Genomic DNA, 23,111 nt, shown 5'->3' on the forward strand with positions numbered 1-23,111 from the left:
AATTAGAATACTTGATAACACCAGCTTGAAAAAATGATTGTAAAATCTGAAATGTTGTCCTCCTGAAATGTCTGATCAGTAAATGCCCTCAATACTTGGTCGGGCTCCTTCTGCATCAATTACTGCATCAATGCGGCGTGGCATGGGGGCGATCAGCCTTTGGTACTGCTGAGGGGTTATGGAAGCCCAGGTTGCTGTAAGCCATAATCATCAACATTACCAGAAATAAACACATAGAGTGATCTATTCTGTGTGTAATGACTCTATAGAATAGATCACTTTTTGTATTAAAGAACTGAAATAAATTCACTTTTTGAAGATAATCCAAGTCTGTGAGCTGCACCTGTATTACTCACCCATCACGACAAGATAAATAGCACACCTGATCAGGGCGACTCCAGGAACAGATCGAGCTCTACTGTACAGGGAGCGTATATTCGGATCAGACTGACGGCCTACTGCCCAGCAGCTACACGGGTGCAGCACCATGAGACCTGATCAGCAGGATTGACAGGACTCAGAGGACGGAGCAGAGCTCCGCTCCTGTGCGGATGTGACACACTCTGCACTGCATGATGCATTACATACCCGTAACTACATGCGCAGACCGCACGAGATCCAGCACCATGAGCGCTGAGACCGACCCGAGGAAAACCATGAGCGATTAGGGCTCAGTGACCCCAGATTTAGGAATCACGGCAGTGCAGGAAGCACCACATGAAGAGGCACCCACAAACCTCATAAACCTCATGTAAAATGGGATAATGGCGGTTCCCCCACTTACCAGTCTGATGTAGAAAATATCAGCGAGGGTCTAAAAGACTCTACTCGAAGAGGTCAGAGGACCCCACCAAGTGAAAGGAGGTCAACCACAAAAATAAAGTAACACACTCACAATGTTCACCAGTTTATTGTGTAGTAAAGCATTGAAAACTCCCCAGAATTCCTTATAATAAATACAGGCTGTACCTCGTCTATGACAGCGCCCCCTAGAGACTGCATCATGTAACTCACCTCACTAGGAATAGAAATCACAAAACCAATTCACAGCGACAACCTGGTACATGGGGGGGAAAACATGCAAGAAAGGCAGGGAACGATGGGGAGGTTGCACCCGGCAGAACCAACCGACCGACCGCTGCACTTCATGAGGCATCTACACAAAGGCCATAAAGGGTTAAACTGGGAGGTGTTGAAGGCATCCTCTGCATGGCCGACTGCCGAGAAGACGTTTCCTTACTGTTACAGGTCACTTACCATCCTCCCAATTATCCCTTTAAGTACATCTTTTATTTGCCTCACGCACTTACACATGCAGACTATTAGATCATGTACTGCGCCCTCTGGTGGAGACATCATAAGAATGACCCAGAAGGAAAGTCTCCCTGCAGAACAATTCAGAATCCACATTTGTAGTTATTGCAGCCCCTTATTTCTGGGAGTATAACCCCCATCATTGCACCATGATAAACAAAAGGGAACATCTGGATTGTCGACATCGGTCAGAGGGCCACAGCGCAACATAAAATCCAATGGACAGTACGGCGCTACTTCTGATTATTTAACAGGTTTAATCTGCATGGTGCTGACTTTCTGTTAACTCTCAGGCTGCAGCGCCACACCGCTCTCTACTGCCGCCAACTGGTACAGTGTTCCCAGAGTAAGCCGAGACATGTATGAAGATCACATTGCAACCAGAAAAACTGAATTCAGATCTGGATGTGACTGGAGTAAACAAGGATAAACCAACATTTTTGGAACAGTTGCATTCAGTTTTAGTGAACTGCAAAATGTTGGATTTGTTTTAGCAGAGAAACGTAATGCAGTGATCGTGGCTATAATTCTCCACATCTCACCGTATACACAAGTTGATGGCGGCAGGTAGAAGGAGGCGAGAAGGGATGCAATTCAGGAGCTGTAGAAGTTTTGTTGGTCATTACAAGTAACTATGGCACTATAATCATCACAATAATAGGTAAACCTGTAGTCAAAGATAATTAAGTTAAGAAAGTAACTTTTTACTTGATTGCAAGCTCCCGGACAGTCAGACTACAGCGCACAGCATGGTGCACAACACTCGCATCACTTTGGTGCATAAGCTATAATCAACAAATCCACACATCTTTATGAAATCCAACACTTATAAGTCTGGGGTTGTGGTTGACCCCATGGCGGTCCCACACATAGTCCATACATACATTCTCATTACGTAAACCACAGAACATTTATCACAATGGAGGAGAGATGAGCACCTCATACCACAGGGTCCTTACGTTCACATTAATATAAAAAACACAGACATTGAGCCAGTTTCCCATCGAAGAGGAATATGTTCTTGTAGCAGTCCACCAACCGCTATATTGTCAGAAGCGGTATACAGCCCACTCCTACACCACCTTCATGACAAACCATGGGAGCCATAAACGTCCATCGGTTGGTCTCAGGGTCGTACATTTCTACAGAGTTCAAGTTGGACGGGCCGTCATAGCCACCCACTGCATACAGGCGGCCACAATTGGCTACTAAAGAGACACGGCTGCGCCTAGTGTTCATAGGGGTGATGAGGTACCACTGGTCCGCCATGGAGTTATAAACCTCTGCAATGCTCAAGAAGGCAGAACCATCATAACCGCCACTGATGAACATCTTGCTGCCCAGTGAGGCCGCTCCATGACGGCAGCGTTTGTTCAGCATATTCGCCACCGGGTGCCACGTAGCTGTGTGGTGGTTGTAATACTCCATCTGTGGAATAGCAGAAAGCAGGAATTGTAGTCTCCAATCTGAGGGCAGCATAGTATAGCCGGGGGCGGGGCCTCTGTTTGAGCACGCGGGAGGGGAAAGAAGGGTCAGGTCCCAGCCGGCTCCGTCTGCGCACGCGGGAGGGGAAAGAAGGGTCTGGTCCCAGCCGGCTCCGTCTGCGCACGCGGGAGGGGAAAGAAGGGTCTGGTCCCAGCCGGCTCCGTCTGCGCACGCGGGAGGGGAAAGAAGGGTCTGGTCCCAGCCGGCTCCGTCTGCGCACGCGGGAGGGGAAAGAAGGGTCTGGTCCCAGCCGGCTCCGTCTGCGCACGCGGGAGGGGAAAGAAGGGTCTGGTCCCAGCCGGCTCCGTCTGCGCACGCGGGAGGGGAAAGAAGGGTCTGGTCCCAGCCGGCTCCGTCTGCGCACGCGGGAGGGGAAAGAAGGGTCTGGTCCCAGCCGGCTCCGTCTGCGCACGCGGGAGGGGAAAGAAGGGTCTGGTCCCAGCCGGCTCCGTCTGCGCACGTGGGAGGGGAAAGAAGGGTCTGGTCCCAGCCGGCTCCGTCTGCGCACGCGGGAGGGGAAAGAAGGGTCTGGTCCCAGCCGGCTCCGTCTGCGCACGCGGGAGGGGAAAGAAGGGTCTGGTCCCAGCCGGCTCCGTCTGCGCACGCGGGAGGGGAAAGAAGGGTCTGGTCCCAGCCGGCTCCGTCTGCGCACGCGGGAGGGGAAAGAAGGGGCCCACATGTCTTGATTCTTAAACATTTTTACATAAGAAACTGAATAAGGCTGGTTTCACATTAGCGCATTTTCAGCGCGCGCACGGCCGGGGGTAGCTCCGCCCCCGAGCCGGCTCTCTGCCCGGCGTGCCCGCCCCTTGCTTGTAGCGCCGCCTACTAGCGGACAGCGGCGCCTGCGATCGGCGCACCCTATCTTTAGCATAGGGTGCGCAGATCGTGCGCAGGCCGTGCGCTAGTTGCGTTTTGACCTGCGCTGCGCACTTTTGACGGTGCGCCGTGCGCGCCAAAATCCGAAAAGTTTGATTTTGGCGCGCACGGCGCACCGTCAAAAGTGCGCAGCGCAGGTCAAAGCGCAACTAGCGCACGACCTGCGCACGATCTGCGCACCCTATGCTAAAGATAGGGTACGCCGATCGCAGGCGCCGCTGTCCGCTAGTAGGCGGCGCTACAAGCAAGGGGCGGGCACGCCGGGCAGAGAGCCGGCTCGGGGGCGGAGCTACCCCCGGCCGTGCGCGCGCTGAAAAAGCGCTAATGTGAAACCGGCCTAAAAGGGTAAAAAAAAAAAAAAAAAAACCTTTGCGAGTCCCACAGCTCAGTATCTGCCCCCCCATCCTACGCTGTCGACACATACCCGGTACCAGTGACGCACATTATGTCAGTATTTCATTCTGCTGTAGTTTCCATGACTGAGCGGGTTGTCGGTCCGGTGACTTGTTTGGGCGGCTGCCTCGTGTAAAGACATTATGGCTGCTCTGATAAGTAACGCTGCTACTTGTCAGTGATTGGCTTCACTACAGCAGCGGCCATGGACGGCGGTGGTCGTGGTGCTAGCGATGAGGGAAACCCTGCAGGATGGGGGTCCGATGACATCACTTAGTATCGCACTTACAGTGTTGAAGATCTGTAGCCCGTCATGACCGCCTGACACGTAAATCCGCCCTTCGAATACAGTCACTCCCGCTGCGCCACGATTGGAGCTCATGGGGGTCACCACGGACCACCTAGACAAAAAGCACAAGGCAGCAGCTAGTGGGGCGTCCTCCATCCTAACAGATACCTGAACCCCCACAGCATCAATGAACCCCACCATTATCCACATTCACTGACAGCAGAGATCTGGATTCATCCAGCATGTAACAAACACCAAACCGCTGAGCGTTTGTTACAATGTATCAGACTTGCAGCTCCCAGAGGATCAATTGTAACAAACCCTCAGCTGTGGTCACAATGCAGCAGAGGTTAACCCTCCGCCTCCCGCGTCTTACTTGTCCGTCTCCGGGGAATACGTCTCCACGGAGTTCAGCGAGCAGCTGCCGTCGTATCCCCCGCAGACATAGATCTGTCCGTCCAGCACCACCGTCCCCATCGCACTGAGGCCAGAAGACACAGATCACACGTTACGGCGGATCCAGTAGTCCGCACGTCCGATAATCCGGCAGCGGCCGTTCCCCGCACTCACCTCCTCTTACTGTTCATACTCCCGACCTTAGTCCACGAGTCACTCTCAGGGTTGTACACCTCCACAGTGCTCATCCGCGATTGGCCGTCATAGCCACCAATGGCGTACAGGAGTCCATTCATCACGGCGACGCCCACCCTGCTGCGAGCCGTCGTCATTGGCTGGCACTTCTCCCAGCAGTTGGCGATTGGGTCAAAGACTTCAACCACGTTCAGCGAATCACCTGCGTAGAAATGCGCTACTCGTCTTACATAGTGATCGCCAGATCCCCATACACCTTACATGGGACTGCAGGTGACATCTACTACATTATCTGTACTCCGTTATCACTGTTATCTGTGGTGTTACATAGGACTGCAGGTGACATCTACTACATTATCTGTACTCCGAGAGTTATCACTGTTATCTGTGGTGTTACATAGGACTGCAGGTGACATCTACTACATTATCTGTACTCCGTTATCACTGTATTATCTGTGGTGTTACATAGGACTGCAGGTGACATCTACTACATTATCTGTACTCCGAGAGTTATCACTGTGTTATCTGTGGTGTTACATAGGACTGCCGGCAGTCCCATGTAGGAATGACTTTCCGCAGCTCGGGGCGGAGGATTAGTCAGGGGCCATCGGACGGACGGCTCAGCGATCCTCGCGGCATGTGCCGCCCTCCCGTCCATAATCCGGGCCCGGAGTAATCGCTGGGCTGCTGTAACCCCTTGCTTGCCTGACCGATGAGAAGCTCGGCCTCCGGGTGAAGGCTGCTGCTGCTGCTTACAGCAGTGCAGAGTATTTCAGCACCGCGTCACACATGGAGACAGCGGACATTTCCGCACATATTCTGGATTACAAGATACCTGCAGAGTTCAGTCCTCCCACGGCGTAGATGAGGCCGGCGATGGAGGTGCAGCAGCGGGGGCGGGTCTTGAACGCCGGGAGGTGTGGCCTACGCTCCGGCATCAGGTGGTAATCCTTCGCCTCGTCCACCAGGTCCCTGAAATCCACAGACGCCATTATTGGGGGGGGTTTGGGAGTCGGAGGAGACGTGGACGCCTCACACACGGCCGCCCCTTACCGGCATTTATGGCAGCAGCGCACCAGGTCGTCCTGCTGCACCCGGTCCGTCAGGAACTGCGGCTGGCACAGGGGCAGCCGGATCTTAGTCAGGAGCTCGGGGAGGAAGAGCTCGCGCTGCTCCCGGTCATAGCGCACCCAGGCCAGGGCCGCCTCAAACACCTGCCGGGAGAGAGGAGGGTCACACAGGTGGGCAGGCTGCTTTCTGAAATACTCTGTGCTGCTGGGGAGCCGGCTCCTAATATGATCTCCTGTAATATCCGCACACTCCTATCCTGAAATACTCTGCGCTGATGGGGAGCCGGCTCCTAATATGATCTCCTGTAATATCCGCACACTTCTATCCTGAAATACTCTGCGCTGATGGGGAGCCGGCTCCTAATATGATCTCCTGTAATATCCGCACACTCCTATCCTGAAATACTCTGAGCTGCTGGGGAGCCGGCTCCTAATATGATCTCCTGTAATATCCACACACTTCTATCCTGAAATACTCTGCGCTGATGGGGAGCCGGCTCCTAATATGATCTCCTGTAATATCCACACACTTCTATCCTGAAATACTCTGTGCTGCTGGGGACCCGGCTCCTAATAAGATCTCCTGTAATATCCGCACACTCCTATCCTGAAATACTCTGCGCTGATGGGGAGCCGGCTCCTAATATGATCTCCTGTAATATCCGCACACTCCTATCCTGAAATACTCTGTGCTGCTGGGGAGCCGGCTCCTAATATGATCTCCTGTAATATCCGCACACTTCTATCCTGAAATACTCTGAGCTGCTGGGGAGCCGGCTCCTAATATGATCTCCTGTAATATCCGCACACTCCTATCCTGAAATACTCTGAGCTGCTGGGGAGCCGACTCCTAATATGATCTCCTGTAATATCCGCACACTCCTATCCTGAAATACTCTGTGCTGCTGGGGAGCCGGCTCCTAATATGATCTCCTGTAATATCCGCACACTTCTATCCTGAAATACTCTGAGCTGCTGGGGATCCGGCTCCTAATATGATCTCCTGTAATATCCGCACACTTCTATCCTGAAATACTCTGCGCTGCTGGGGAGCCGACTCCTAATATGATCTCCTGTAATATCCGCACACTCCTATCCTGAAATACTCTGTGCTGCTGGGGACCCGGCTCCTAATATGATCTCCTGTAATATCCGCACACTTCTATCCTGAAATACTCTGCGCTGCTGTGGAGCCGGCTACTAATATGATCTCCTGTAATATCCGCACACTCCTATCCTGAAATACTCTGTGCTGCTGGGGACCCGGCTCCTAATATGATCTCCTGTAATATCCGCACACTCCTATCCTGAAATACTCTGTGCTGCTGGGGAGCCGGCTCCTAATATGATCTCTTGTAATATCCGCACACTTCTATCCTGAAATACTCTGTGCTGCTGGGGAGCCGGCTCCTAATATGATCTCCTGTAATATCCGCACACTCCTATCCTGAAATACTCTGTGCTGCTGGGGAGCCGGCTCCTAATATGATCTCCTGTAATATCCGCACACTTCTATCCTGAAATACTCTGTGCTGCTGCGGACCCGGCTCCTAATATGATCTCCTGTAATATCCGCACACTCCTATCCTGAAATACTCTGCGCTGCTGGGGAGCCGGCTCCTAATATGATCTCCTGTAATATCCGCACACTTATATCCTGAAATACTCTGCGCTGCTGGGGAGCCGGCTCCTAATATGATCTCCTGTAATATCCGCACACTCCTATCCTGAAATACTCTGTGCTGCTGGGGACCGGGCTCCTAATATGATCTCCTGTAATATCCGCACACTTCTATCCTGAAATACTCTGCGCTGCTGTGGAGCCGGCTACTAATATGATCTCCTGTAATATCCGCACACTCCTATCCTGAAATACTCTGTGCTGCTGGGGACCCGGCTCCTAATATGATCTCCTGTAATATCCGCACACTCCTATCCTGAAATACTCTGTGCTGCTGCGGACCCGGCTCCTAATATGATCTCCTGTAATATCCGCACACTCCTATCCTGAAATACTCTGTGCTGCTGGGGAGCCGGCTCCTAATATGATCTCCTGTAATATCCGCACACTTATATCCTGAAATACTCTGCGCTGCTGGGGAGCCGGCTCCTAATATGATCTCCTGTAATATCCGCACACTCCTATCCTGAAATACTCTGTGCTGCTGGGGACCGGGCTCCTAATATGATCTCCTGTAATATCCGCACACTTCTATCCTGAAATACTCTGCGCTGCTGTGGAGCCGGCTACTAATATGATCTCCTGTAATATCCGCACACTCCTATCCTGAAATACTCTGTGCTGCTGGGGAGCCGGCTCCTAATATGATCTCTTGTAATATCCGCACACTTCTATCCTGAAATACTCTGCGCTGCTGGGGAGCCGGCTCCTAATATGATCTCCTGTAATATCCGCACACTTCTATCCTGAAATACTCTGTGCTGCTGCGGACCCGGCTCCTAATATGATCTCCTGTAATATCCGCACACTTCTATCCTGAAATACTCTGTGCTGCTGGGGAGCCGGCTCCTAAAATGATCTCCTGTAATATCCGCACACTCCTATCCTGAAATACTCTGTGCTGCTGGGGACCCGGCTCCTAATATGATCTCCTGTAATATCCGCACACTCCTATCCTGAAATACTCTGCGCTGCTGGGGACCCGGCTCCTAATATGATCTCCTGTAATATCCGCACACTTCTATCCTGAAATACTCTGTGCTGCTGGGGACCCGGCTCCTAATATGATCTCCTGTAATATCCGCACACTCCTATCCTGAAATACTCTGAGCTGCTGGGGAGCCGACTCCTAATATGATCTCCTGTAATATCCGCACACTCCTATCCTGAAATACTCTGTGCTGCTGGGGAGCCGGCTCCTAATATGATCTCCTGTAATATCCGCACACTCCTATCCTGAAATACTCTGCGCTGCTGGGGAGCCGGCTCCTAAAATGATCTCCTGTAATATCCGCACACTCCTATCCTGAAATACTCTGTGCTGCTGGGGACCCGGCTCCTAATATGATCTCCTGTAATATCCGCACACTTCTATCCTGAAATACTCTGCGCTGCTGGGGACCCGGCTCCTAATATGATCTCCTGTAATATCCGCACACTTCTATCCTGAAATACTCTGTGCTGCTGCGGACCCGGCTCCTAATATGATCTCCTGTAATATCCGCACACTTCTATCCTGAAATACTCTGTGCTGCTGGGGAGCCGGCTCCTAATATGATCTCCTGTAATATCCGCACACTCCTATCCTGAAATACTCTGTGCTGCTGGGGAGCCGGCTACTAATATGATCTCCTGTAATATCCGCACACTTCTATCCTGAAATACTCTGTGCTGCTGGGGAGCCGGCTCCTAATATGATCTCCTGTAATATCCGCACACTCCTATCCTGAAATACTCTGTGCTGCTGGGGAGCCGGCTACTAATATGATCTCCTGTAATATCCGCACACTTCTATCCTGAAATACTCTGCGCTGCTGGGGAGCCGGCTCCTAATATGATCTCCTGTAATATCCGCACACTCCTATCCTGAAATACTCTGTGCTGCTGGGGAGCCGGCTCCTAATATGATCTCCTGTAATATCCGCACACTCCTATCCTGAAATACTCTGCGCTGCTGGGGACCCGGCTCCTTCTACTGTGACATCCTGTAATATCCGCACACTCCTATCCTGAAATACTCTGCGCTGCTGGGGAGCCGGCTCCTAAAATGATCTCCTGTAATATCCGCACACTCCTATCCTGAAATACTCTGTGCTGCTGCGGACCCGGCTCCTAATATGATCTCCTGTAATATCCGCACACTTCTATCCTGAAATACTCTGTGCTGCTGGGGACCCGGCTCCTAATATGATCTCCTGTAATATCCGCACACTCCTATCCTGAAATACTCTGCGCTGCTGGGGACCCGGCTCCTAATATGATCTCCTGTAATATCCGCACACTTCTATCCTGAAATACTCTGTGCTGCTGGGGACCCGGCTCCTAATATGATCTCCTGTAATATCCGCACACTCCTATCCTGAAATACTCTGAGCTGCTGGGGAGCCGACTCCTAATATGATCTCCTGTAATATCCGCACACTCCTATCCTGAAATACTCTGTGCTGCTGGGGAGCCGGCTCCTAATATGATCTCCTGTAATATCCGCACACTCCTATCCTGAAATACTCTGCGCTGCTGGGGACCCGGCTCCTTCTACTGTGACATCCTGTAATATCCGCACACTCCTATCCTGAAATACTCTGCGCTGCTGGGGAGCCGGCTCCTAAAATGATCTCCTGTAATATCCGCACACTCCTATCCTGAAATACTCTGTGCTGCTGGGGACCCGGCTCCTAATATGATCTCCTGTAATATCCGCACACTTCTATCCTGAAATACTCTGCGCTGCTGGGGACCCGGCTCCTAATATGATCTCCTGTAATATCCGCACACTTCTATCCTGAAATACTCTGTGCTGCTGCGGACCCGGCTCCTAATATGATCTCCTGTAATATCCGCACACTTCTATCCTGAAATACTCTGTGCTGCTGGGGACCCGGCTCCTAATATGATCTCCTGTAATATCCGCACACTCCTATCCTGAAATACTCTGTGCTGCTGGGGAGCCGGCTCCTAATATGATCTCCTGTAATATCCGCACACTCCTATCCTGAAATACTCTGTGCTGCTGGGGAGCCGGCTCCTAATATGATCTCCTGTAATATCCGCACACTCCTATCCTGAAATACTCTGCGCTGCTGGGGACCCGGCTCCTTCTACTGTGACATCCTGTAATATCCGCACACTCCTATCCTGAAATACTCTGCGCTGCTGGGGAGCCGGCTCCTAAAATGATCTCCTGTAATATCCGCACACTCCTATCCTGAAATACTCTGTGCTGCTGCGGACCCGGCTCCTAATATGATCTCCTGTAATATCCGCACACTTCTATCCTGAAATACTCTGTGCTGCTGGGGAGCCGGCTCCTAATATGATCTCCTGTAATATCCGCACACTCCTATCCTGAAATACTCTGTGCTGCTGGGGACCCGGCTCCTAATATGATCTCCTGTAATATCCGCACACTTCTATCCTGAAATACTCTGTGCTGCTGGGGAGCCGGCTCCTAATATGATCTCCTGTAATATCCGCACACTCCTATCCTGAAATACTCTGCGCTGCTGGGGACCCGGCTCCTTCTACTGTGACATCCTGTAATATCCGCACACTCCTATCCTGAAATACTCTGCGCTGCTGGGGAGCCGGCTCCTAAAATGATCTCCTGTAATATCCGCACACTCCTATCCTGAAATACTCTGTGCTGCTGCGGACCCGGCTCCTAATATGATCTCCTGTAATATCCGCACACTTCTATCCTGAAATACTCTGTGCTGCTGGGGAGCCGGCTCCTAATATGATCTCCTGTAATATCCGCACACTCCTATCCTGAAATACTCTGTGCTGCTGGGGACCCGGCTCCTAATATGATCTCCTGTAATATCCGCACACTCCTATCCTGAAATACTCTGTGCTGCTGGGGAGCCGGCTCCTAATATGATCTCCTGTAATATCCGCACACTCCTATCCTGAAATACTCTGTGCTGCTGGGGAGCCGGCTCCTAATATGATCTCCTGTAATATCCGCACACTCCTATCCTGAAATACTCTGTGCTGCTGGGGAGCCGGCTCCTAATATGATCTCCTGTAATATCCGCACACTTCTATCCTGAAATACTCTGCGCTGCTGGGGAGCCGGCTACTAATATGATCTCCTGTAATATCCGCACACTCCTATCCTGAAATACTCTGCGCTGCTGGGGAGCCGGCTCCTTCTGCTGTGACATCCTGTAATATCCGCACACTCCTCTGCTGTAACACTCTGTGCTGCTGGGAACACGTGAAGTCAGTTTTGTGGGAGGTTTTAGACCGAGTCATTTATAGCAAGAGGAGACAGCTCCCCAGCAGCACAGAGTGTTTCAGGAAAAAGTGATCTGATATTATAGGTCGCAGTGTCCATTACTTGTGCAAGGAGACCGATGCCCAAAAGTCGCCCGCAGCACAGAGTATTTCAGCAGAGCGAGGGGTTCATCTTGTGTAATATTACGTAGTAGAAGGATGACTCTCCCCCGCAGCACAGAGTATTTCAGCAGAGCGAGGGGTTCATCTTGTGTAATATTACGTTGTAGAAGGATGACTCTCCCCCGCAGCACAGAGTATTTCGGGAGATTAGAGGTGATCATGGAGGAGGGTGGTGTGATCCTTCTGATGAGGGGTGTGGAGGTCGGCGGGATCCCCCTCGTCTCACCTGCTCCTCTGCCTTCACGTTCAGCTCATCTCTGGCCACCAGCTCCAGGACCTCATCGAAGGAGAGAGCCAGGAACTCCTCCGACATGGAGACCTCCACAAAGTGCTCGTGGATGAAGCGGTTGGCGGCATCGTACAGCACCGCGCACATCATCGTCTCCGCAAACTGCCGCACGCCCAGGCAATTCTTGGGGTGCAACCTTAGAGGAGAGCGGAGATATCAGGATACAAGCCCCAATGCCTGCAGCTCCGGCAACAAGGACCCCCGAGAGACGGGACGTGTCCCCCCCACTGCAGGCATCCGGCAACTAAGCCCACCGTCGGGTACTCTGTACATCTCCACCCAGCATCAGGCAGTCGGCGTCCAGTGTGGTGGGCGCAGAGATGCAGTGTTACTGGGGAAGGAGTCCGCGGATCCGCGATGTCACAGCTCCACTTACCGCTCCTTCAGGAAGGCGCAGCAGGCGTCCTTTATGTTCTGCAGCTGCAGGAAACTGGCGCCCATCAGGAGGGACTGCACGTTCTGCTGGTCGATGGCCAAGTGCCCGTTATACGCAAAGTTAATCAGAGCCTCCAGGGCGCTGAGGACAGAGAGAGAGAGAGGGCTATCATCTATAGAGGGCAATCACCTCCCACACGGGGGGTCACCTACGGGACAAGAGGGGGCTGTCATCAATAGGGGGCAATCACCTCCCACCCAGGAGTGGGGTTCACCTACAGGACCAGAGGGGGCTATCATCTATAGGGGGCAATCACCTCCCACCCAGGAGTGGGGGTCACCTACAGGACCAGAGGGGGCTATCATCTATAGGGGGCAATCACCTCCCACCCAGGAGTGGGGGTCACCTACAGGACCAGAGGGGGCTATCATCTATGGGGGGCAATCACCTCCCACCCAGGGGATCACCTACAGGACCAGAGGGGGCTATCTATGGGGGGCAATCACCTCCCACCTGGGGGTCACCTACAGGACCAGAGGGGGCTATCATCTATAGGGGGCAATCACCTCCCACCCAGGGGATCACCTACAGGACCAGAGGGGGCTATCATCTATGGGGGGCAATCACCTCCCACCTGGGGGTCACCTACAGGACCAGAGGGGGCTATCATCTATAGGGGGCAATCATCTCCCACCCGGGGGGGGGGGGGGGGGGGGGGTCTCCTACAGCACCAGAGGGGGCTATCATCTATAGGGGGCAATCACCTTCCACCTGGGGGGTCACCTACAGGACCAGAGGGGGCTATCATCTATAGGGGGCAATCACCTCCCACCTGGGGGTCACCTACAGGACCAGAGGGGGCTATCATCTATAGGGGGCAATCATCTCCCACCCGGGGGTCACCTACAGGACCAGAGGGGGTTATCATCTATAGGGGGCAATCATCTCCCACCCGGGGGTCACACCTACAATCTATAAAGGGCAATCACCTCATACCCAGGGGTCATCTATAGGGGGCAACTACCTAAAGTGGGCAACTCTCTCCCACCCGGGGGGGGGGGCACCTACAGGACCAGAGGGGGCAATCATCTCCCACCCGGGGGTCATCTATAGGGGGCAACTATCTCCCACCCAGGGGGGGGGGTCACCTACAGGACCAGGGGGGGCAATCATCTCCCACCCGGGGGTCACCTACAGGACCAGAGGGGGCAATCATCTCCCACCCAGGGGTCATCTATAGGGGGCAACTATCTCCCACACGGGGGGGGTCACCTACAGGACAAGCTGGGGTAGTTCCTTATAGATGCTGACATCTGAGAGTTTGTTACAATGTGTCGGCCCCGCTACTTACCAGGGGTCCATTCCCTGCATGACAATCTCGTCCTGCTTGCACTCCATCATGTCGTTGGTGAACATGGCGTGGAAGTACGGGATGGAGGCCGCCAGCACGATGCGGTGCGCGCTGAACTTGTGCTCCCCGACCTGAGAAACATACAACATCTGTTACTGGATCCGCTGTGTCACCAGCTCTACTCCAGACACATCCAGAGCTGCATTCACACAGCTTCAGGTTTCTTATCCGCATAGGGATCTGCTGTTGGTTCAGGGTCTGCTGTTTTGGATGGTGCAGCGTCTTCCCCGCACGCACAGCTCTGCTGCACTATGCATCATCTTCACCTAGCCAACCTGATGTTCCATAGCTGTCAGGAAACTGCCAGAGCGGTGACGGCAGCTTTAGATGTGACTGGAGGAGCACACACGAGAAAAGTGAAGCCACGGAGGATTCAGAAGTCATGAACTTTCTGCAGGCAAGAAATGGCCGAGACACCGAATTAATCTGGATCTGCGGAGACCGCACTGGTGCAGGATGATGGGGGTTGTTGGCATCCTCCCACCGCCCCCCCCGGGACAGCCGCACTTCCCGGGGCGCCGCGCCCCCCAGGAATATACGGAGTAACGAGCGCTGGGCTGACGCCGAGAGCATGGACAGAGTCCGATGATCCAGATGCCGCATTACCGGACTCTCCGGACTCCACTCCGCAAAGCCGACCTGTGAGCCGCACCAGGACTATTCTAGAGGAGCGCGATTCCGCGGCCACAGCACGGCGGGTCACCCGGTATCTGTCACCGTGCTGGCGTACAGCCTGGGCTACACCGCCACACTGACCCCAGTGTAATCCGGCGCCTCGTCCACCAGAGTGATGAGAGGTGGCCAGTAACGCCCCGCGGGCAGACGGGCATCAGAGGGCGGCACAGGGGGATTATCTCTGACACCAGAACAAACTCGCGGCTCGGTTCATCCGCACCGCTGTACGTCACTTCCTCCCTCCAATGACAGCAGACGCCGGCTCACCGCACAGAGGGTCTGGCCAGCGTCAGTCTGCACACACGTCCGGGCGGCACGGTGTGTGATGCTGCAGTGCACGGTTTGGCAGTAACACGCACAATTCCTGCAGGATGAGCAGTTTTCGGGATTCCCCCTGGCAGCGATCCAGAACATGCCGGTGTAGGCGACGGCTCTGCAGAGTCACGGTGCTGCACCCAGGTGACCAGGACGGGTGATGTGGGTACAACCTGGCAGCAGAACGCGGTCACACCCGAGAAACAGGAGGCAACAGGCGCACACAGGACAGCAGAATCGCGGGCACGGAGACCGCCCTACACCGGACGCCTCACAGCTGGGGTGTCGTCACAATTGTGTCCAGATTGTGCTGCACAGAAGCTGAGACATTGTAGAGAGACGAGGGGGACGCGAGAGCCCGCGAGGGGGAAAGACGGGACGCGAGAGCCCGCGAGGGGGAAAGACGGGACGCGAGAGCCCGCGAGGGGGAAAGACGGGACGCGAGAGCCCGCGAGGGGGAAAGACGGGACGCGAGAGCCCGCGAGGGGGAAAGACGGGACGCGAGAGCCCGCGAGGGGGAAAGACGGGACGCGAGAGCCCGCGAGGGGGAAAGACGGGACGCGAGAGCCCGCGAGGGGGAAAGACGGGACGCGAGAGCCCGCGAGGGGGAAAGACGGGACGCGAGAGCCCGCGAGGGGGAAAGACGGGACGCGAGAGCCCGCGAGGGGGAAAGACGGGACGCGAGAGCCCGCGAGGGGGAAAGACGGGACGCGAGAGCCCGCGAGGGGGAAAGACGGGACGCGAGAGCCCGCGAGGGGGAAAGACGGGACGCGAGAGCCCGCGAGGGGGAAAGACGGGACGCGAGAGCCCGCGAGGGGGAAAGACGGGACGCGAGAGCCCGCGAGGGGGAAAGACGGGACGCGAGAGCCCGCGAGGGGGAAAGACGGGACGCGAGAGCCCGCGAGGGGGAAAGACGGGACGCGAGAGCCCGCGAGGGGGAAAGACGGGACGCGAGAGCCCGCGAGGGGGAAAGACGGGACGCGAGAGCCCGCGAGGGGGAAAGACGGGACGCGAGAGCCCGCGAGGGGGAAAGACGGGACGCGAGAGCCCGCGAGGGGGAAAGACGGGACGCGAGAGCCCGCGAGGGGGAAAGACGGGACGCGAGAGCCCGCGAGGGGGAAAGACGGGACGCGAGAGCCCGCGAGGGGGAAAGACGGGACGCGAGAGCCCGCGAGGGGGAAAGACGGGACGCGAGAGCCCGCGAGGGGGAAAGACGGGACGCGAGAGCCCGCGAGGGGGAAAGACGGGACGCGAGAGCCCGCGAGGGGGAAAGACGGGACGCGAGAGCCCGCGAGGGGGAAAGACGGGACGCGAGAGCCCGCGAGGGGGAGAGACGGGACGCGAGAGCCCGCGAGGGGGAGAGACGGGACGCGAGAGCCCGCGAGGGGGAGAGACGGGACGCGAGAGCCCGCGAGGGGGAGAGACGGGACGCGAGAGCCCGCGAGGGGGAGAGACGGGACGCGAGAGCCCGCGAGGGGGAGAGAGGGGACGGTACGCGAGACGCCACGAGGGGACGCGAGACGCCACGAGGGGGAGGGGGGGGACGCGAGAGCCCGCGAGGGGGAGGGGGGGGGGACGGGACGCGAGACGCCACGAGGGGGAGGGGGGGGGGACGGGACGCGAGACGCCACGAGGGGGAGGGGGGGGGGACGGGACGCGAGACGCCACGAGGGGGAGGGCGGGGGGGACGGGACGCGAGACGCCACGAGGGGGAGGGGGGGGGACGGGACGCGAGACGCCACGAGGGGGAGGGGGGGGGACGGGACGCGAGACGCCACGAGGGGGAGGGGGGGGGACGGGACGCGAGACGCCACGAGGGGGAGGGGGGGGGACGGGACGCGAGACGCCACGAGGGGGAGGGGGGGGACGGGACGCGAGACGCCACGAGGGGGAGGGGGGGGACGGGACGCGAGACGCCACGAGGGGGAGGGGGGGGACGGGACGCGAGACGCCACGAGGGGGAGGGGGGGGATGGGACGCGAGACGCCACGAGGGGGAGGGGGGGGACGGGACGCGAGACGCCACGAGGGGGAGGGGGGGGACGGGACGCGAGACGCCACGAGGGGGAGGGGGGGGACGGGACGCGAGACGCCACGAGGGGGAGGGGGGGACGGGACGCGAGACGCCACGAGGGGGAGGGGGGGGACGGGACGCGAGACGCCACGAGGGGGAGGGGGGGACGGGACGCGAGACGCCACGAGGGGGAGGGGGGGGACGGGACGCGAGACGCCACGAGGGGGAGGGGGGGACGGGACGCGAGACGCCACGAGGGGGAGGGGGGGGGACGGGACGCGAGACGCCGCGAGGGGGAGGGGGGGACACAAGAGATGGGGTGGACGGGTCTGGTATTGGGGGGGGGGGGGGGGGGGGGTTCCGTACCGGGGGAGGGTCCGGTACCGGGAGGGGGGGGGCGGCACCGGGGATTGGTATCAGGGTGACTGACAGATACCACTCCTGAGCGGGGGGGGGGCTCTTCTCACCTTCAGGGTGACGTCACACAGCTTCCCCTGCCGCCGGATCTCCTCCATCACCCCGTAGCCCCGGCTGGGGAGATCGCCCACGGTAACATGCACCAGGTCTTCCAGCTCCTCTAATTCGTCCACCATCTTGTGACCCGGCGGGAAACGATCTGACACCGCTCACCTTGTGACCCGCGCAGGCCCCGCCCTCCTCAGGTGGCTCCGCCCCCTACACTGAACCGGTGACGTCACTTCCGATGGTCGCGGGCCGCCGCTGTCCCTGACCATGTCCGGTGCCGGCTGCTGCGGGGATGTGTGCAGGGGGCGAGGAGGGACGGGGGAGGCGGAACGACCGGAGCCCAGCGAGGCCCCCGGGGAGCGAGAAAAGTCACCTGACCGGATGGAAGCTGCGCTCACTTCCGGCTCCCTGACTGTTACCATGGAGACCGAGAGTTTACACAGAAGCTCCTGAGAGCGGTAGGTGGGAGGTGCTGGGAGTTGTAGTGCTGCGTGTTATTATTATTATTCCCTGAGGAGGAGAGAGGACCCTGCCCGCGAGGGCTCACAATCTACAAGGGATGGGTGATAATACAGTAGGTGAGGGTAGAGCTGGTCGTGCAGCGGTTTGGTCGATCGGTGGTTACTGCAGGTTATAGGCTTGTCGGAAGAGGTCGGTCTTCAGGCTCTTTTTGAAGGTTTCGATGGTAGGTGAGAGTCTGATATGTTGTGGTAGAGAGTTCCAGAGTAGGGGGGAAGCGCGAGAGAAATCTTGTATGCGATTGTGGGAAGGAGATAAGAGGGGAGTAGAGAAGGAGATCTTGTGAGGATCGGACGATGCGTGCAGGAAAGTACCGGGAGACGAGGTCACAGATGTATGGAGGACTCAGGCTGTGGCTGGCTTTGTATGTCATGGTTAGGGTTTTGTACTGGAGTTTTTGGGTAATGTGAAGGTGGAGCCAGTGCAGGGAGAAGCTGGGGAATAGCGGGGGGACAGGTGGATTAGTCGGGCAGCAGAGTTAAGAATAGAGTGGAGGAGAGCGAGAGTGTTAGAGGGGAGGCCACAGAGCAGGAGGTTGCAGTAGTAAAGGCGAGAGATGATGAGGGCATGGACTAGGGTTTTTGCAGATTTTTGGTTGAGGAATGTACGGAACCGGGAAATATTTTTGAGTTGAAGTCAGCAGGAAGTGGAAAGGGCTTGGATATGTGGTTTGAAGGAGAGATCAGCGCCAAGGATTACTCCGAGGCAGCGAGCTTGTGGGACTGGGGAGAGTGGGCAGTCATTTACTGTAATTGATAGGTTCGTTGAGGGGGTCACGTGAGATGGTGGAAAGATGATGAATTCTGTTTTGTCCATATTAAGTTTTAGAAATCTGGTAGAGAAGAAGGATGAAATAGACAGACATTGAGGGATTCTGGTTAGTAGGGAGGTGATATCTGGTCCAGAGATGTAGATCTGTGTGTCATCAGCGTAGAGATGATACTGAAAGCCATGAGATTCTATGAGCTGTCCCAGGCCAAAGGTATAAATGGAGACGAGCAGGGGCCCAAGGACTGAACCTTGCGGGACTCCGACAGATAGGGGGCAAGGTGAGGAGGTGGTGTGCGAATGGGAGACGCTGAATGTCCGGTCTGTTAGGTATGATGAGATCCAGGATAGGGCCAAGTCTGTGATGCCAAGGGATGAGAGGGTCTGTAGTAATAGGGAATGGTCCACTGTGTCAAAGGCAGCCGACAGGTCCAAGAGGAGGAGGACAGAGTAATATACAGTACTAGCTGAAGAGCCCGGCGCTGTCTGGGCATAGTAACTAACTATCCTCCATCCCATAGTCGAGTGCCCATATACCCATCACACATCCTCCATCCCATAGTAAACCATTGTGACATCATAATGAGGGGCGGGGCTTGACGCGCACACACTTTTTCCCCAGTATGTAGATAGGGGCAAAATTGTTTGGTAAATTGTAACGCGCGGGGTTAAAATTTCGCCTCACAACATAGCTTAGGACGCTCTCGGGGTCCAGATGTGTGACTGTGCCAAATTTTGTGGCTGTAGCTGCGACGGTGCGGATGCCAATCCCGGACATACATACATACATACACACTTTGAGCTTTATATATTAGATGTACACAGTGCCTGCACCAGCAGAATAGTGAGTGCAGCTCTGGGGTATAATACAGGATGTAACTCAGGATCAGTAATGTAATGTATGTACACAGTGACTGCACCAGCAGAATAGTGAGTGCAGCTCTGGAGCATAATACAGGAGGTAACTCAGGATCAGTAATGTAATGTAATGTATGTACACAGTGACTGCACCAGCAGTATAGTGAGTGCAGCTCTGGAGTTTAATACAGGATGTAACTCAGGATCAGTAATGTATGTACACAGTGACTGCACCAGCAGAATAGTGAGTGCAGCTCTGGAGTATAATACAGGATGTAACTCAGGATCAGTAATGTATGTACACAGTGACTGCGCCAGCAGAATAGTGAGTGCAGCTCTGGGGTATAATACAGGATGTAACTCAGGATCAGTAATGTAATGTATGTACACAGTGACTGCACCAGCAGAATAGTGAGTGCAGCTCTGGAGTATAATACAGGAGGTAACTCAGGATCAGTAATGTATGTACACAGTGACTGCACCAGCAGCATACTGAGTGCAGCTCTGGGCACGCCCAGGAAGAGGAGGAGCGTCTGGGCTGAGCTCTGCAGGCTAGGCTTTTGCTAAGCTCCTGGGAAGGGAGGTTTTTCCTGCAAGGACTTTCCATCTGCCCCCTTCCCAGGAAAGAGGACTCTCCCTGGGACTGAGCGCCGGGGCTGTGCCCCTGGCTCCCACCCTCCGGCAAGCCAGCTGGGGGTGGGGGGCCTCATCCACCACAAGGAGGCCCAAGGCACAGCCAGCAAGTCCCAGGGATGGGGAAAAAGCGGACCCCAGGGGGCCGCAAGGCTCCAGGGTCCGGGACCCCCGAAGTGAAGGCTGTGGCGGGCCCTTCCCCCGGAGGTGCAGCAGCCGGCAGAGGTGAGGCAGGGCCCCCCCTTAACATCTGGGGCTCCAAGGTTGCGGGAGAGCCAGCTACCACCTACTCCTCCCGCATTCATGCCCACCTCTCCGAGTACGAGGAGGCCGGCAAGCAGCTCAGGAGACTCCGGGGGGAGTTGGAGGGAGCCCGGGTCATCAGTAAAAACAGGCACCCTGCCTCAAAGAGAGCGGAGGTCACCGCCACAGTCAAGCGGCTGAAAGGGGAGATTCGAGCCCTGGAGGACCGGCGAAGTACCATCATGGCCGGCAGCGGCCCCTTCCAGGAAAAGCTGCAGAACGAGGACCGGTTCAGGGCCATGGCCGGTGGGTCTCCTGGGGGGTCAGGAGTCCCCAACCAGGTGGAGGAAAGCGAGGAGGAGGAAGAGCAAGATGGCACCCACACCACATCCGGGCCACCTCCACCTGAAGACCTGGCGGACACCAGCGTGAGTCAGGTAACATGCAGCGGGATAACCCCCGAGCAGGTGGCCCTCCCGCTGGACTCCAGTAACGCGGAGGAAAGCGAGGGGGAGGATGGAGGGAGCGGGAGTAGTTCTGAGGGGGGCTGCCTCATCCTTAAACAAGTACGGCAGACTGAATCCCCAGCACGGTTTGGCACGCTGTTGTTTGGGTATGAGGTCTGCCAGGAGGATGAGGCAACCGGGAGGAGGAGAAACAGGAGGCGCAGGCGTAAGGCCTCTGAAGGCGTGGAGGAACAACTGGTATTTGCTCCTCTTCCCGGGGCCCCTCTGTCCCGCTGTGTGGAACCCGCTACCCACCCCGGCTCGGGCCCTGTGGTGGGTCCGCAGCGAGGGAGCGGGGAGAGACTGTTGTGACCTGACTGTCGCATCTGGTGACAGTTCAGACCAGGGCAGCGACATGGAGGTCGGTGCTGGTTGTGGTGGTGGTGTCCAGGCTCAGCCCTCAGTGGCAGGGGGGGCTGGCCTGGCACCAGGTAAAGTTGGTACAGCCAGGGCCGCACCTCTGGCGGCGAGTGCTGGGGCTTCTGGACCCCCCACGTATGGATCCGCTAAGTCTGGATCGCTAGTGGGGGTCCAGAAGCCTAGGAAGGGCGAACAGAACATCAAGCAGCAGCTGAGGCGGTGCAAAGTGCTGGTCGCTCCCATGTCGGCGCCTGTGGTGAGAGCGGGGTCTCCGGCACGTCGACCCAAAAAGGGGTCCGTGCAGGGGGCTCCGCCGCCGCTGGGCGACGAGGGGGAGTGGCCGGCCTTGCCTGTCTCAAGTGGTGGGCATAGGGTGGCGGCGGTGGTCCGTGAGGGGGGCGTGGCCTCCCCGAGTGTTGCCCGGCCTGCAAAGGCTGTGGCGTACAGGGGGGGCATGTCCTCCTCGGCCGTCGTCCCACCCGCTGCGTCTGCGTCACCCGGGGGGCGTGGCCTCGCAAGGGGTCGCTGCTCTGCCCGTGGTGGCTGTGACTGGCGGGGGGCGTGGCCTCGGCGGTCGCGGCTCCGCCCGCTGTGCTCGCGTCACCCGGGGGGGCCGTGGCCTCGCAGGGGGCCGCGGCTCTGCCTGGGGTGGCTGCGACCGGCGGGGGGCGTGGCCACGGCGGGCCCACTGCCCTCTGTCCCGCCCACCCTTCTAAGTAATGCTGTGCTGCCCCCAAAAGCTGGCGGAGAGTTGTCGGGGTCCCCGGCCCACCTACCTTCATCTGGGGGTGCGGGGACTCTGGCGCTCCCTGGCAAGCCGGCGGCGGGGGTGAAGAAAAGTGCAGGGCAGGGAGCGGTGCCAGTGGCCGTCCCTGCCCAGAGCAAGGAAACCTTAGAAAAAGGAAAAAAAAATGGAGCTGAAACCAGGAGCTGCTGTTGCTCCTAGGCCCAGCCAGGGCAGGGTGCATGATGTCATCTGCACTGAGGCATTTAAAGGGGCAGCGGCGCCCCTGGACAGGAGCTGGAGTAACTCCCAGCAAGAGAGCTCAGGGCCCCCAGCAGGCAAAGAGAGGAACTGCACTGGTTCGGGAAATGTAAAAAATGTAAATAATGTTGCTATGTTCACCAATTGTGCGAGTGAGAGTGAGTATGAAAGCGGAGTGGACATATTTGAGGAGATGTTTGCTGAAGTGAATGGTGACATGGATGAGGGAGTGAGTACTACTGTGAATGTGGGTGAGTGTGCTGGAGTGAATGCAAATAATAAAAGAGTGAATGGGAGAGTGAGTGGGAGGACGAATGAGGGTGCTGGCACAAGTGGTGGTAGTGGTGAGAGGGCTGGCCCATCTGCCCCCCTGGCCGCAAGACCCCAACATAGTTATGCGGGGGCCGCGGCTGGGGGTCGGGGTGGTCCTCGGGGTGGTCCTGGGGGGGTCTCCTCGCCTCCGGGCTCCAGGGACGGCGCTTTGCACCACCGTTTCCTGGAGGCCCTCAAAAAAGGAGAAAGGTCGATAGTGGTAGAGGGGAGGACAGTGGACTTGTCTTTCTGGATAGAGAGACACGGCCTTGCTGCCTTC

General features: G+C 56.5%; 2 protein-coding genes across 6 annotated transcripts in view; one reads left to right on the top strand and one right to left on the bottom strand.

The window, feature by feature from the left end:
- Window positions 1–894: 894 nt before the first annotated feature.
- KLHL18 (kelch like family member 18) lies at window positions 895–17,781 on the bottom strand. 2 transcript variants are annotated; one of them, XM_073551173.1, is made up of 10 exons: window positions 17,650–17,781; window positions 14,120–14,250; window positions 12,769–12,909; window positions 12,330–12,528; window positions 6,005–6,165; window positions 5,787–5,923; window positions 4,931–5,153; window positions 4,737–4,841; window positions 4,361–4,472; window positions 895–2,742 (listed from the first exon to the last, which is right to left on the bottom strand). In XM_073551173.1, exons 1-10 carry the CDS (start codon window positions 17,773–17,775, stop codon window positions 2,356–2,358), a joined length of 1,722 nt encoding a protein of 573 aa, XP_073407274.1. In that variant the 5' UTR covers window positions 17,776–17,781; the 3' UTR covers window positions 895–2,355. The 2 variants fall into 2 exon arrangements, with proteins under 2 accessions (XP_073407274.1, XP_073407273.1); XM_073551172.1 differs by having other exon boundaries at window positions 4,931–5,168.
- Window positions 17,782–17,971: 190 nt separating this feature from the next.
- The window catches only part of KIF9 (kinesin family member 9), a 50,776-nt gene continuing 45,636 nt past the window's right edge, over window positions 17,972–23,111 (top strand). Inside the window, exon 1 of one of the 4 annotated variants that reach the window (XM_073551170.1) lies at window positions 17,972–18,105. The gene's annotated coding sequence lies outside the window, so the exon portion shown is untranslated. Of the gene's footprint in view, window positions 18,106–21,013; window positions 21,106–23,111 lie in introns of those variants that run through there. The other 3 variants (XM_073551168.1, XM_073551167.1, XM_073551169.1) reach the window with 3 other exon arrangements.

This window comes from Dendrobates tinctorius, unplaced genomic scaffold (assembly GCF_039654945.1).
Source record: "Dendrobates tinctorius isolate UK_male_01 unplaced genomic scaffold, ASM3965494v1 ptg000173l, whole genome shotgun sequence".
In the NCBI taxonomy this organism is placed as follows: Eukaryota; Metazoa; Chordata; class Amphibia; order Anura; family Dendrobatidae; genus Dendrobates; species Dendrobates tinctorius.